The 14,237-nt window shown below is 33.0% G+C and overlaps 1 protein-coding gene across 1 annotated transcript in view; it reads left to right on the top strand.

Annotated features, from left to right (window-relative positions):
• The first annotated feature begins 6,093 nt into the window (after positions 1-6,093).
• LOC111057269 (importin-7) overlaps positions 6,094-14,237 on the top strand; it is a 31,951-nt gene continuing 23,807 nt past the window's right edge. The window contains exons 1-3 of the mRNA XM_039431241.1: positions 6,094-6,337; positions 11,624-11,705; positions 12,931-13,084. Of these exons, the coding sequence (XP_039287175.1) occupies positions 6,254-6,337; positions 11,624-11,705; positions 12,931-13,084 (320 nt within the window). The 5' untranslated portion in view covers positions 6,094-6,253. The remainder of the gene's footprint in view (positions 6,338-11,623; positions 11,706-12,930; positions 13,085-14,237) is intronic.

Below are 14,237 nucleotides of genomic sequence, written 5' to 3'. Positions count from 1 at the left end.
GCTCATATACAATGCTCCAGCAGCTTTTTCTAGAGAAGAACACCAAAATTTCCCAGTTATGATCAATGAGCGTAGTTTCCACGGCAGACAAGGTCATCCACCAATACTTTGAATAATGGTTTTATCCCCCGGCAAAAAAAAAACGTTGGAGTAAAGTAAAAGGATGACTGTTTCAAAATATTGTTTTTTTTATTCAAACAAAAAAGCTTGAGCCTATGAAATTTTCAAGGGAAAATTGGAATAATAAAGGTTCTAATGAGCACAATAGAACCTGACTGGGAATGCTAGTTTTGAGTGGAAATAGCGTAAAATTGCAACAAATTGACGGTATAATATTTTCACAGTTTTTGGGGAGGGCCCCCGGGTCACCCTTTGATCTTTCATACCCCCACACCCCTAATTCTCCTTAATTCGGATTTGGGTGATAACATTAGTAAAGTTAACAGGCTTTGGAGTACTAATCTAACAATTTTCAAGGACTTAAGTTAGTACGTTTGGGATATATATCGCCAAACTCATTGTTCTAAAACGGTATACTGTACCGTAAGATACTTTTTTGATATTAGACCTAGCAGACCTATGAAATTGATTCCTTAACCATACTCTTCAAATAGTGATAGTCTTTGTCCTTATAGAACATAAATGGGGTTTGAGTAGGTATTATAAGCTTCTCTTCAAAAGGATAATGCACCGTATTCTATATTTTCTAATGGAAAATCTTTATTCATTCATAGAATGTAGGTGGGATATACAGCACGTTATAATAATTGAAAGCTATTTAAATGATTTATATTTATTGAAGAAGACTGATGGAGTTCTATTAGAAAAGACTTATAGTTCCAAACAAAAATGGTATGAACAAGCTATTCCGTACTAAAAAAATCTGGTGTGGCGCACTCACACAACTTTCCCAACTTTCAACTCACACTCATTGAACTGCAAGCCCCATTCTTAAACGAGAATAATTTAGGGGAATAACATAATGACGATTGGCAGCAACATATTTGAAACTACGATCAGACTACTGTATGTGTATACTTATATAATTGTTTTCAGAGTACTTTTTCCATTGTGTAAATTGTGAAATTCGATGATATTTTTTAAAAGTCGTCAAAACAGCTGTTCTACAGATGAAATATCTCGACTATGTGTTATTTTTATGAACTGATCTACCTACCTTCCTACCTTCCTCCCTACCTACCTACCTACCTACCTTCCTATCTACCTACCTACCTCTACTCTACCTACCTGTCTGCCCTACTCCAGACTATCGAAAGCACACGAATGCTACCCCTTACGGATGCTAAAAATCTTTAACAGACTGCCAATTTGTGTTCGTGAGCTGGAGTATGGGAAGTTTTGTAGGCTGGTACCGTACGTGAAAAACTCATCAACTACCCTCTCTACTCATTGAGAGATGGTGAGACCAGTGGACTTGTAGACCAGTTTGAGATTGTTTCATGATTTACTATGGCAGTCCATCTACAGAGCCACACGAAACAACCTATCTGCAGCCATCTCTAGTTGTTTGTGTATTGATTGTTTTATATTTTGACGAAGCCTGTCTGGCGACTGCCGGTCATGGACTGAATATACTGAATTACCTACCTCATGCACGAGAAGGAGGTTACAAAGTCCATTTCTCAAAAATGGAGTGGACCCCCCATTAGTTTCCCAGAAAGAAGACTCATGCCAGTTAATAGAGCTGATGAATAACTATACAGGGTTTGAATTTGAATAAAATTGGTCAAGTCATTTTTGAGAAAATCGTGAAAAACATGGTTTTTTAGTAATTATATCCGCCATTTTTCTCAAGAATATTACGGAGTTCCTGCAATTTTCCCAGAAATGAGACTCATGTCAGTCGATAGGGCTTATGAATTAAGTTATATCCATGGTATAAATTAGAAGAAAATCGTTAAGAGCCGTTTTCGAGAAAACCGTGAAAAGCATGGTTTTTTAGTGATTATCCACCATTTTTCTCAAGAATATTACGGAGCTCCTGCAATTTTCCCAGAAATGAGACTCAAGTCAGTTGATAGGGCTTATAAATTTGAAGAAAATCGTTAGAGCCGTTTTCGAGAAAACTGTGAAAAACATGGTTTTTTAGTAATCATCCGCCATTTTTTCCTCCATCTTGAATTGAATTTTATTGAATTCCTTATTGTCGGATCCTCATGGTATAAGGGCCTTGAGTTTAAAATTTCAAGTCAATCGGTTAATAATTAAGAATGGAGCTATCGTGTTTTCAGACATACACACACACATAGATCAACACCCAAAAATCATGTTTTTGGACTCAGGGGACTTTGAAACGTATAGAAAACTTGAAATTGGGGTACCTTAATTTTTTTTGGAAAGCAATACTTTCCTCACCTATGGTAATAGGGCAAGGAAAGTAAAAAATACCACAGACGCTCTGACAAGGACAAGCATTAATTTCACACAATTCAAGCTTTGTAACTCCCGCCTTTCATCTTGCATTCAGGTTTGCCAAATCAAAGGAATTTGACGAATAAAATTCTCAATTCCGAAGAATTTGTTTGTATTATATGAATAGAAAATGTAATATTCCTGATTATAGATTTGAATATATCTTATAATCTGGAAGGGATGATACTGGACAACTATCAGAAAACCTGATAAACCTGTAAACTGTTATTCATTTCATTGAACTCACTTCTTAGCGTATCCTGTCTTTTTGATTAAAAAAATGAAAGTTTAAACTCCTCGAATAAGAGTAGACAATTAATTAGTTATCCGAAAAGTTTTTTTGAAGTGTTGCAGAAATCAATATTTTTGTTGAATATGTCAGGTCAACATAATAATGATGGTAGTGAAGTAAAAAAGCTATACCACCTTATCAATTATTTCAGAATGAATTTTCATAATCGAGATTGAATATTGTTGATTAATTATATTCCTACATTGTTAAAGACAACCTGGTAACTTTTTGTCGAATGAAAGACAAGGGTAGGAGCACCAATGTTAATTGAATACTGAAATTATAATTTGGCCCTCACTACATACCAAAGCTCAAAGTTTGCACAAAAGAGACTCTTGAATAACAGTAAAATCGCAGAAAAAATGAGAAAATGGAAATTATCAATTTTTCAATTAGCTGTAACTTTTGAACGGTACTGAAATCAGGAAAACGATTTATGGGAGCAGAAAGAGGAGAAAATTCTCTACAACCTTGACTACTTTTTCGATTTTTATAGAAAGTATTTCACAAGATACGCAACTTTGAATATGCAAAAAAATTTTGATATGTTAATCATTTCCACAGTCTCGTATATTCAAAGTTATGCATCTTGTGTAACAATTTAGATAAAAAATCGAAAAAGTAGTCAAGGTTGTAGAGAATTTTGTCTTATTTCCGCTCCCATGAATCGTTTTCCTGATTTCGGTACAGTTCAAAAGTTACAGCTAATTGAAAAAATGATAATTTCCATTTTCTCATTTTTTCTGCAATTTTACTGTTATTCAAGAGTCTCTAAAACGAGTAAGATACATGATAGAAACTTGCGATTGGTCTCAAATGAAAGAGATTTACATGGTCTATAAGCTAAGTTGCCTTAAATCCATCTTGCATGACTGTTTATTATAGAAAAACTGTCGAGACTGTGAAAATGAGGAAAATATCACAAATTTCTTTATTTTTTGAATCAAACGTATCTTACCTCACGATTATATTTTCACAAAATTCATTTACCTCACATGAAAGAGGAGATTCTGTTCTTCAAATCAAGACCAAGTACCATTTTTTATCATTTCGGGTTACCGAGATACACAGTTTTGAATATAGAAATTGACCATTTTTCTGTGTATTTAAATAGGGGCTAAAATACACTTAAAGTGGATTTTTTGTATTTTTTAATCAAATTCAAATTTTTATACTTGATTTTAAACCGCCTTGACGAGCTGAGAAGAATGAGCTGTAGTACGAGGAGATCTGATCATTCTGTCAAAAGCTATAAGTGTTTAAAGTTTTGATCCTTGACGTACCCCCCACTAGGTAATACTGGAATAAAAAAAAAATCTAACGGGTGATTCTCATGGAAAATAGCCCGCGTGAGATGATTTTAGCCAAAATATGTATTTTTTTGTTAGGAAGGCCTTGAAAAGGTACTATAATGAAATAGTTATTTGTGCAACTAGTGCGCAAAGTGACAGTTTGCTGCACCGAAAGAAACGTTTACGCCCGAGCCGTAGGCGAGGGCGGAATGGTTTCTTGAGTGCAGCAGAGGTACTTTGCGCACGTATTTCACATTAAGTTTCTCCTACAGTTACCATGAATATGAAAAGTGGGTAATTATGGGTAAAATTGCCTGAAATGCATCAAATGTTTTTCTGTGTAATTTTATTATTGATAAAAGCCTTAATTATTGTCAAATTGATAAAAATGTTGTCCTTGGTTATAATATAATAATGTAATAATTAGCGCGTTGTGCTTGGTTGCACCTCTGCTCACTATAGCAGCCCACTCACTGTTACCAACTTCATTTGATTTTGCTGCACTGTTGCTCCATATAACCTACTGAGTATTTTGCGTTGCCATGTTGCAAATCTGGAGTGCAGAAAAATTTTTCCCGCACTAGAGCGGAAAAGTGATTCTTTGCGTTCTGTAATCAGTGCAGCAATGGCCACTTTTCAACGTAACTGTAGGAAAAATATTTTTCGCCACACTTGGATGTAATGAGCTGGTTTACGTGCGTCATATGGTGGCCGAAAGTGATTGTTTTCCGACCAGGCCGGTAAAACTTTACGGCCCTAGGGCTGTAAAATGACCTTGAATAACAGCTGATTCTGATTTGATATGAACGGGTTTACAAAATAGTTTATGAAACAGAATCAGTTTATGCTTCTAGAATTGAATAAAGTATTTTGCAATAAGATACTATCATTTCATTTGGATGAATGAAATACAAATAAGATATTATAAACTACGGTACTCAAATTCAATTTTCAGAGTATAATAGAATCTAACCTCAAACCTCATAGTACTGCGTTTATCACAAAACCTGGTGGATAGTTTTGGAACTACTTGGGCAATATCCATGGTGCTGAACGTTTTAACAAATAGTTTATGAAACAGAATCAGTTTATGCTTCTAGAATTGGATAAAGTATCTGCAGTAATATACTATCATTTTATTTGGATGAATGAAATAGAGGTAAGATATCTTCTTCTTCTATATAATAAGAGAGAGTGGGGTTGTGTTTGTTCGCATCAAAACATGTCAACTTGTGGATTGCATACCGGAAAAACGGGAATGATTTAGATCTCCAAATTTTGAACATAGATTCTAAAAATATCAATCTCGTGCACTTGGAAGCCCAAATTTCTATTTTCCTTCTAGATTTTTCAGAATATCCCCCCTCCCACCACTATCAAATTCGAAAATTCCTAAGGAATCCTGTTCATTATGAATTGTTCTTTCACGTGATGTGTGGTTTTTTGTCTATACTAGAAAAATATCCATGTTGTATAGGGTAGAAGTGGTGAGTTTGTATAGTTTTGAAAACCCCTTGAAAAATACCCCTTTTTTGAAAATTCTTTGCTCCGGAACCAAATAATATGATAGAATCCTGCGCGACCACTCAATCTATTGGAAATTTTATTCTCTTCAGTTTTGTCGAGAATGATTTTTCTTGAGAAACTCAAGGTTCACGAGATAAAATGAGAAAATTGAAAAAAGTCTGAAATTTTGGGGGTTTTGGGGGTGAAGCCGCCCTCTGGCGTGTCAGCAAATTTTAGATTCGAGTTCAGCGCCCCAAAATACATAAAGAACCGTCGAGAAAAATTCTTTCGGGGCTGTTTGCTGAAAAACGACCATTTGACTGGACTATTTTTACTCTATAATGTGGGTATGCCTTCAAAACTATTTGCGACGATCAACTACCACAACGTAGAAATGACTGATTCACTTATTATGCTTCCAGATACGACACGCTGAGAGAAAGTCTTATTATGTTACAGTTATAAGTAAGAATTATTTCAAAAACTGGTATTTAATGAATGAAATTGAGATTGTTCCATATTATAATTTCTTACAATACGGAACTGAATATTAAATCATCTTTTCTTTCCAAACTCATATCCCGCAATCCCGCCATTGTTATTTGTCAGGTCACGTGACTTCTACTACTCTTCGTACTCCAAACTCCATACCGTAGTATTTCATTATTTTGTATTCTGGTAAAGTTGTATTTATTTTAATAAATTGCATGAGTTAGGGAAAAATATAAAAATGGAGACTAGAAAGTTGATAGATTTTCTAAGAGCGACAATCGACCACAATCAACAACAGCAAGCCGAACAACAACTCAACCAGGTAAATTCAAAGTCTGAGCAGCAGCCATAATTACATGAATTTTGTCTAACCATGTGGCTAATCATTTAGATTATCAGTTCATTCACCGTTTACATTTAATGTATTGTGTTTTTTTCATGCTATTCCTCCAAAAATTATATATATCATCATAAATTATGCAATAAAACAAAAGATGTTTTTGAAAATCACTTGTCATAAGAATTAACCCTTTACATTTATGGGTGTCCCACCACATGTGAATCGTGTGCTTTGTTTTATTTGACAAATTACTTGAAATTTATCTTTTTATCATTGATCGTCAATTTTATTAGTAATTTTGAAATTTAAAATAAAGTTTTATGCAATTCAAGAAGTCAAACATGAAAGCATATTCCACTACTAGGCCTATAGTACTGTAATAAATTCCGGTTCTATTCGGTATTATGAACTTTGCGACAGGAATTTTGATATTTTAATAAAATTTAAAGCATTTCACCTTTTTTCTTCCTTTTCAAATATTTTATGTTATCAGTTCAACACTATTAAGTTGGTAAATTTATGTTTTTATAAGGTTAGGTTGAAAGTCCAACTATCTCAATGTATCTCTACATCAAATTCTTACTAAACTAGATTACAGCATGTCACTAAATGACAGATTTGGTGTAAGTGCACGTCCAGTGCCAACATACCTGTCATCAAATTTTTGGTTGGGATCACTTTTCCTAACCTAAAGCTTTTCCTAACCTTAGCTACTTATGGTTGCTACTTAGGCCTATAGGTTGAATAAATGTAAAGTTGTGCTACTTTGAACTTAGTTTATTTTAAAAACAATAGTGACCGCCGTTTAATTTTTGTGATTTTGTGCTCAAAATAACATACTAAATCGATCCCAACCAAAAATTTTATGACAGGTATGTTGGCACTGGACGTGCACTTTAGCCACAGATTTTGCTGTATCTCAACAGTTAGCATGCACCAAATTGGCAGTTATGATATTACAACTTGAGAGTTTTCAGAGATGCTAGAATCCAACAGGCCTTATCACTTGAAGACAGCTACTCTTATTTGGTTAACCCTTGAATACTGGTACGGTTTTTTCTTACACTTCACTTCTATTACTGCTTGGTGGTCCGGTAGCCCCCCATTAATTGGTTTCTTTTATAACTTTTTAAAAATCAATCTCCTACCGTAACACAAGGTGTGTTATCTCAAATTCTGAACTGTTTCGTATTGTTTCACGATAACAGGAACTAAATATACCAGAATTATCAATATTTATTTTTATATTTTTGAAATTTCAAAATAAGTTATGGGACACAAAATTGTATACTATTTAGTTTGTGAATAAAAATTAAAAATGGTAAAGTAAGTTGAACATTAATTCAACTCATTTAAATAAAGATCCTTACTGAAGATTAATGTAGAATAATGAAAATAATATTTCTAGTATTTTGATTATATCATTTTTATTCGCCCAGATTTGCTGAAATCTTGACACATTGATCAACACCTGAAATTGGCATGTTATCAAGTGTTTCTGGCTCAACATTATGTTTCCATCATCACTCATATCTTCAAATAGATATTGGCTGATTCTAGCTTTATTCATATCTTCTAAAGTCATTTTCAATACTTTAAAAACAGTACCTAGAATATTATGTAATAAATAACATTTCCAATTTTAGTAATGACCAAAGACGAATAACATAATTTACCTTACAAAATAAAAACACTTATAAATGTGGGCGTCTAGCGTCATTCTAGATACACTCAAGCTGCGTTTAGAACAAAGTTATTAACAAAATGTTGATAACTCAATCCTTATAGATTCTATTAGATTAAACATAACTTATCATACACATGATGAACATGTGTAGGTTTATTTGTCAACTTTCGTTCAATCTAATAGAATTTATGAGGATTAAGTTATTTAAAATTTTTCGATAACTTTGGTGTAAACCCAGCTTCAACTGTCTAACGAACATACTTACTTGTTACTTGTTGTAGTCTTCTCCATGGTCGTTGACCTGGGAATTGTCAGATTTCTTCTTAATCGTTGGGAATTCACTGTCTAGATGCTGGTATGTGTGGTCATCTATGTACTCTGCCAGTGTAGAGTAGGGCCTCACGGTTAGATAGTTTTTCAGACTTCTAGCAAAGACACTGTAGTCCTGTATTGTCTTTAGCTTCCTGGGCAGAAGGTTGAAGAGTCGAGCCCCAGAATAGGCTCCAAAGTGCAGTAAGTGCAAAACTGGCAAAAACTGTGTTGACGGATGGCGAGAAGCTGAGAAGCACAACAGTGCAGAAAAATCACGCCAGTCAGCAATACTCAATTTACCACTGTGGGGTTCTAAAAACACCCCGCGCCAGTAATCAAGGGTTAATCTATTGAATTTTTATAATATTATTTTAATCCAATCAATTTACCATTAATTTGATGTCTTAGGATGATGTTTTAAGAGTTTTAACAGCTTTAAATACTGCTATGGCGGATTAACGCACGTTATTAATAAATTAATATATTACCAATATTCATTTATTAAACCAAAATATGTATCAATTTTATGTATTTCTGACGAAGAGAAAGATTGCTTTGATAATGAGAATAGTAATAGTAATTTTTATAATGTTTTCCATCATTTTCAAACATCAAGACATAAATTCAATGACTAGATTCTGAAAAATCTTTGCTTCGTACATATAGGCTACTTCGATTATTCCAAAAGTACTTATCAAGCGAAATTTATCAAGTTTATGTATTTCTGACGAAGAGAATGATAGTTTTGATAATGAGAATAGTAATATTAATCAATATAATGTTTTTCATTATTTTCGAACCTCAAGACATAAATTCAATGACTAGGCCTAGATGCTGAAAAATCTTTGCTTCGTACATACTGTATAGGCTACTCCGATTATCCCAAAAGTACTTTATCAAGCGGAGTTTTGATCATGTTAATTAATAAAATTTTGTAAATATTATTCGTTGAACTCAACCTATTACCCCAGATTATACACCCCAATATTTGTGTTACTTCCAAACTACTATTACCTGGTTTATCAAATTATTTATCCAAAATTATTGGTACTAGATTACAACACCAATAACAATGGCGATAACACACCAAATTGTTTGAATCAGGCCTTGACTTATTACCAGATTTAAATTGTCTCTCAATAATGAACAAGTACTAAAGTATGCAATTATTGGTATACTAACTACTTCTTCATCTTCTTTCGGCATTACAGCTCTGCGAGAGCTTCAGCCTCTTCAACTATTTGCCTCCATGCCAAACTGTCACCTGCTTTATGTTTCCAACCTCTGACCCTCATCAATCTGCCTCCACTTCATCCAGCCAACGATTTCTTGGTCTGCATCTTTGTCTTCTTCCCTCCAATCTACCCTTACACATTTTTTTATGGCATTCTCTGTTGAGCCATTCTTTCTAGGTGTCAAATCCATAGTAGCCTCTGGTAGTTTATGTGTCGTACAAGGTCTCTATATAGGATTCATTTATCGGTGTGTCCTCAGCCTCCATTCACCTCCTTCATTACAGTAATACCTCCATAGATTCTTCTTACAACCTTTCTTTCAAATATCCTGAGCTTGGATGCATCCCAATTGTGATACTCCAGGTTTCCACCCCATATGTACTACAGGTCTTATCAGTGTCCTGCACAATTTCATTTATTTATTTATTCACTTTAAAAATGAAGCACATATCGGGAGAGAAAAACGAATAACTTGTACTATTCAATTTGGTCACTCTAGATATGGCTCTGGAGGTTATGAGCTTGATATTTGTGTAATAGACACGATTCCCAGCCATGATTCTTTTTTCTTCGCTGACTTTATTGGCGCTATTCACATCTACACTCAGATAAGAAAAATTGTTTTCATTTTTGAATGCCCACCCATCTACTGCAAAGTCATTCAAAGTCTATTCAAATTTGGTGTCATTTTCATGAATTGACAACACCGAAGTCATCCAACTACTAGACAGCACCGAACTCACAAGGAGGTTGAAGTGCTAGTGAAGTGAAAAAAAGTATAAATTAAATAAATGTTTAGCGAAAGAATTTAAAGTAGAGAAATTATAGATTAGAACTGTAGGCTTCACTGGAAGACTTTAGCAATAGAAATTAATATGTTAGGATAAGAAATAAGAGAGAAAAATTAATGGTTAGTCCTAGTGACTAGTTTTAATAGAAATAATGAAAAAAAATTAATGAATTTTGTTTATTCTTCGTTGACTTCAAGGCCCCATCCTTCTTCCCTGTCTTTGCACCTCAAGGAACATTCCATTTAGCTCTCTCATTGTTATACTACCACACCATTTTATTTGAAAATATAGGTAGGCCTAATACATAATTACTATCTTCACTTATATTGAAGACTTTATTCTATTAATAGCTCTTTCACATTCATAGAAGAGCTGGAATATGAATCTTTGTTTAGGCTAGTCTCATAGCAGAATTCTGAACCCTCTCTACTCCATCTCATCTTACTCTAATTTTAACTTCTCGTTCCAATCGACGTTTGAGTAATAATTATCTTTGTATAATCTTATGGAAACAGCTTTAGTTGGAACGTCTTGGAAATATATACAACTTGTGTTTACGTCTTTTAGATAATCAAGCTACACTTGAGATGGTGGAAGAGTTTATGTTGGACAATTCGACGAACAAATACAAACAACAGATCTCAAAGCATTGAATGAGTGTGACACTGTATACAACTTGGACGCGCAAATAGTTCCCACATTCTTGAAATTGGTTGGATCTGTTGTATGGCAGATTGTCGTAGGCTATCCACTTGGAAAACAGACTAAGTGCCGTTTGCAAAGTGAAAACTTGGACTAAAATGAGTGGTGGTTGAAATCTCAATATTAAATCTCATTTTAGCAAACGAAACATAACATTGATTTAATTTTGTTTACATTAAGATTCCGTTCAAACTAACACTTTCCAAACTACCCTTAGGGCCGTTTGCACAGTGGAGTTTGAACTAAATTTCATTTTAAACTGGATTAAATCTGTATCAAGTCTCGTTTGTTATAATGTGATTCATTTTGAGTTTAACCACCAGCTGATTAAATTCAGTTTGAGCTTTGACTGTGCAAACGGCCCTTAATGTCAAAACCAATAAAACATTCAAAGCATGCGTACGATCTCCTCCACGATTTGTCAAATACAGTTCATTTGTAGAGGTATTGAACTAATAAATCTGGTTTAAAATTTTGAACTTGAATATTATTTTGTTGATGTACAGATATGGGTTAATTTCGATATTTTTCTTTTGTTTAGGTACACAAAATAATAGGATTTGCTCCATCACTTCTTCAAGTCGTTGTGATGGCAGATGTCGACATGCCTGTTCGACAAGCAGGTAAATAACCCAATAAAATTGATATTATATTTGAGTTACATACAGCTAAATTATGACTTTAGTAGTTATTATTCGAAATAATATTTTATTTTAGTTGACAATCAGTTCTACAGTATCACAGATTTACAGTTTCTACAGATTTGTGAATTATAATTGAAATATCAATTTTTCATTAATAATCAAGTTAATGTTTTATGATTATTATTCAGTAGGTATCACAGGTTTAGTTACATGTGTGTGAAATTATCTTCAACCACATTCTTTTTGCGACAAATATGTGGAATTTGACTATCGTGCTGTTGAACTCCAAATTCCTAGCAGTTTTCGGGATATAAAATAGCAAGTGTGTTCAGTATGATAATAAGTTTTGTTTGAGAGGAAGTGATGAATCTGCTATCTGTTGGTTGTGCAATCAATAACTTATAAACAAAATGTGGATCGCCATGAAGCATATTTTTGCATTCGACAATGGTCTACTGAAGAAGAAACTGTTTTATCAGCTTTGTCATGAAATAAAGAAAATGTCAAAATTGTGAATATATCAATCTTGGTTTTGGGATTACAGTATTAATGTTTTAACATAATATAATAAATATATTTATAACATCTTTTGTAATTAAATAAAGAAAATGGCAAAATTGTGAATATATATCCATTTTGGTTTTAGGATTACAGTATTAATGTTTTAACATAATATAAAAAATATCTTTATAACATATAAAATATCTTTCCTCATCTAGATCCTATACTAATACTCTAGCCTATACTAATCTAGATCAGTCCAAGCAAATTACAAAAAATTCAATTTACTATATTTAACAGTAATGATATAGAATAAATTTCAAATTACTGTAGACTACTATTTTTTATCTAAATTCATTTCACATGTACAAGATGCAAAGAAAAATACATGATACGAATGAATACTAGCAAAAAATAACACAATAATTGTTAAATTAATTTGAAAAATGATAATTTAGGGATCTGAGGTGTAAAAAAGGGGAAGATTGAAAGAGTATAAACGGTATCAGGAAAATAGAAGGGAAGATAGGTTTGATAGAATTGTATGTGTGATGTAATGGGAAAAAAATGATAGGACTAAGAGATGGCATATTTTAAATTCTCTAAAAGAATTACAGAAGTATCAGCACTTTGCTATAGTGAGACATTTCTACTGCTCTTTCCAATGTCAGCTTTTTTAGCAAAGTTTTTTATGTGTGTATAGGTGCTGTGTATTTGAAGAATCTCATAATGCAAAATTGGGCTGACAAGGAGGTGGAACAAGGACAGCCTCTGCCGTTCACTCTGCACGAGCAAGACAGAGCGATGATTCGCGACGCCATTGTTGATGCTGTTGTCCACTCTCCTGAACTTATTAGGTAAATGGCTAAATTATCCAAGTTATTGTGTTCTTTCAAATCTTAATTTAGTTTGTAAGGCAGTATTACAGAATGAATGACAAGGTCTATGGGGTTTAAATAAATTTATGACCAATAAAATATTTATTTATCCATTTCTATGGACTCATCAAGTGGATCAGATCACAATTTTAACTAGTCTATCAATTCTTTACAATATTACTAATTATTTACAAAATACCGCCATGTTTTTATTTTATTTATTTATATTTTTTACAAAGAAACACTGATTGGGAGAGAAAAACTAAGGATACTCCTTGTACTATTTCTCTCCAAAATTTAGATAACATTTTTAAAGTCCAAAATAGGGTTATGATTTCACTTTACTAAAATTTAGTCCATTTTCACTCAAAAACAACGAACACTAAGATTTTTAAATTTTGACGGTTGAAAACAGAATAAAAAACAAAAATATCACACTCAAATCACCATTAATTGGAAAATTTTTGAGTGATTTTTCAAAATTTAGAGCCAGAAAAAACACAACTAACTATTTTAGATTACCTATATTGTTCTCTCAGTTCTTATTGAAGGTGAATTCAAAAAAATTAGAATATCGACTTAGCATTAGTAGATAATATAGAAAGTGAGAATTGAAATGAAATTAATGAAATTCTTTATTTGGCGGAGTTAGGACTTTTAAGTCCTCTCGACCACTCAACCTCGAAAGAGTTTTTATTCAATCATAAAATTAAAAACTCATTTGATTAATCATGATTTAGAAATAGAGTTGTTGAGTTGATAAATATAAAATTGAGTTTAATAATTCAAGTGTTGGTGGGGTTTTAATGGGACAGATGGTGTCGCTTTTCATCTTGGGTCTGTCTATAGCTCTTAATCACCTTGAACAGACAGATCTAATCGCTTGAATAGATATCTAATTGGTTATAATTTCTCTAATATTATAGGCATAAATCTCTTTAATGTTCTGTATTGAATTATGAACCTATTGTTGCTTCAATCGAAAAGCAGGATCACTTTTACCGTCTATATTTTTTAACTGTAGTTTTTAGATGATTTCATAATTTTATAAGTACTGTAAAGTAGAACCCGATAAAACGGAAGTATCATATCACTTCGTACCTAATTTCCTTAAACGTTATAGTGCATAAAA

Source organism: Nilaparvata lugens, chromosome 6, assembly GCF_014356525.2.
Source record: "Nilaparvata lugens isolate BPH chromosome 6, ASM1435652v1, whole genome shotgun sequence".
Taxonomy (NCBI): Eukaryota; Metazoa; Arthropoda; class Insecta; order Hemiptera; family Delphacidae; genus Nilaparvata; species Nilaparvata lugens.
Note: the sequence above shows the minus strand (reverse complement) of the source record. Positions and strands in the feature narration are given on the sequence as shown.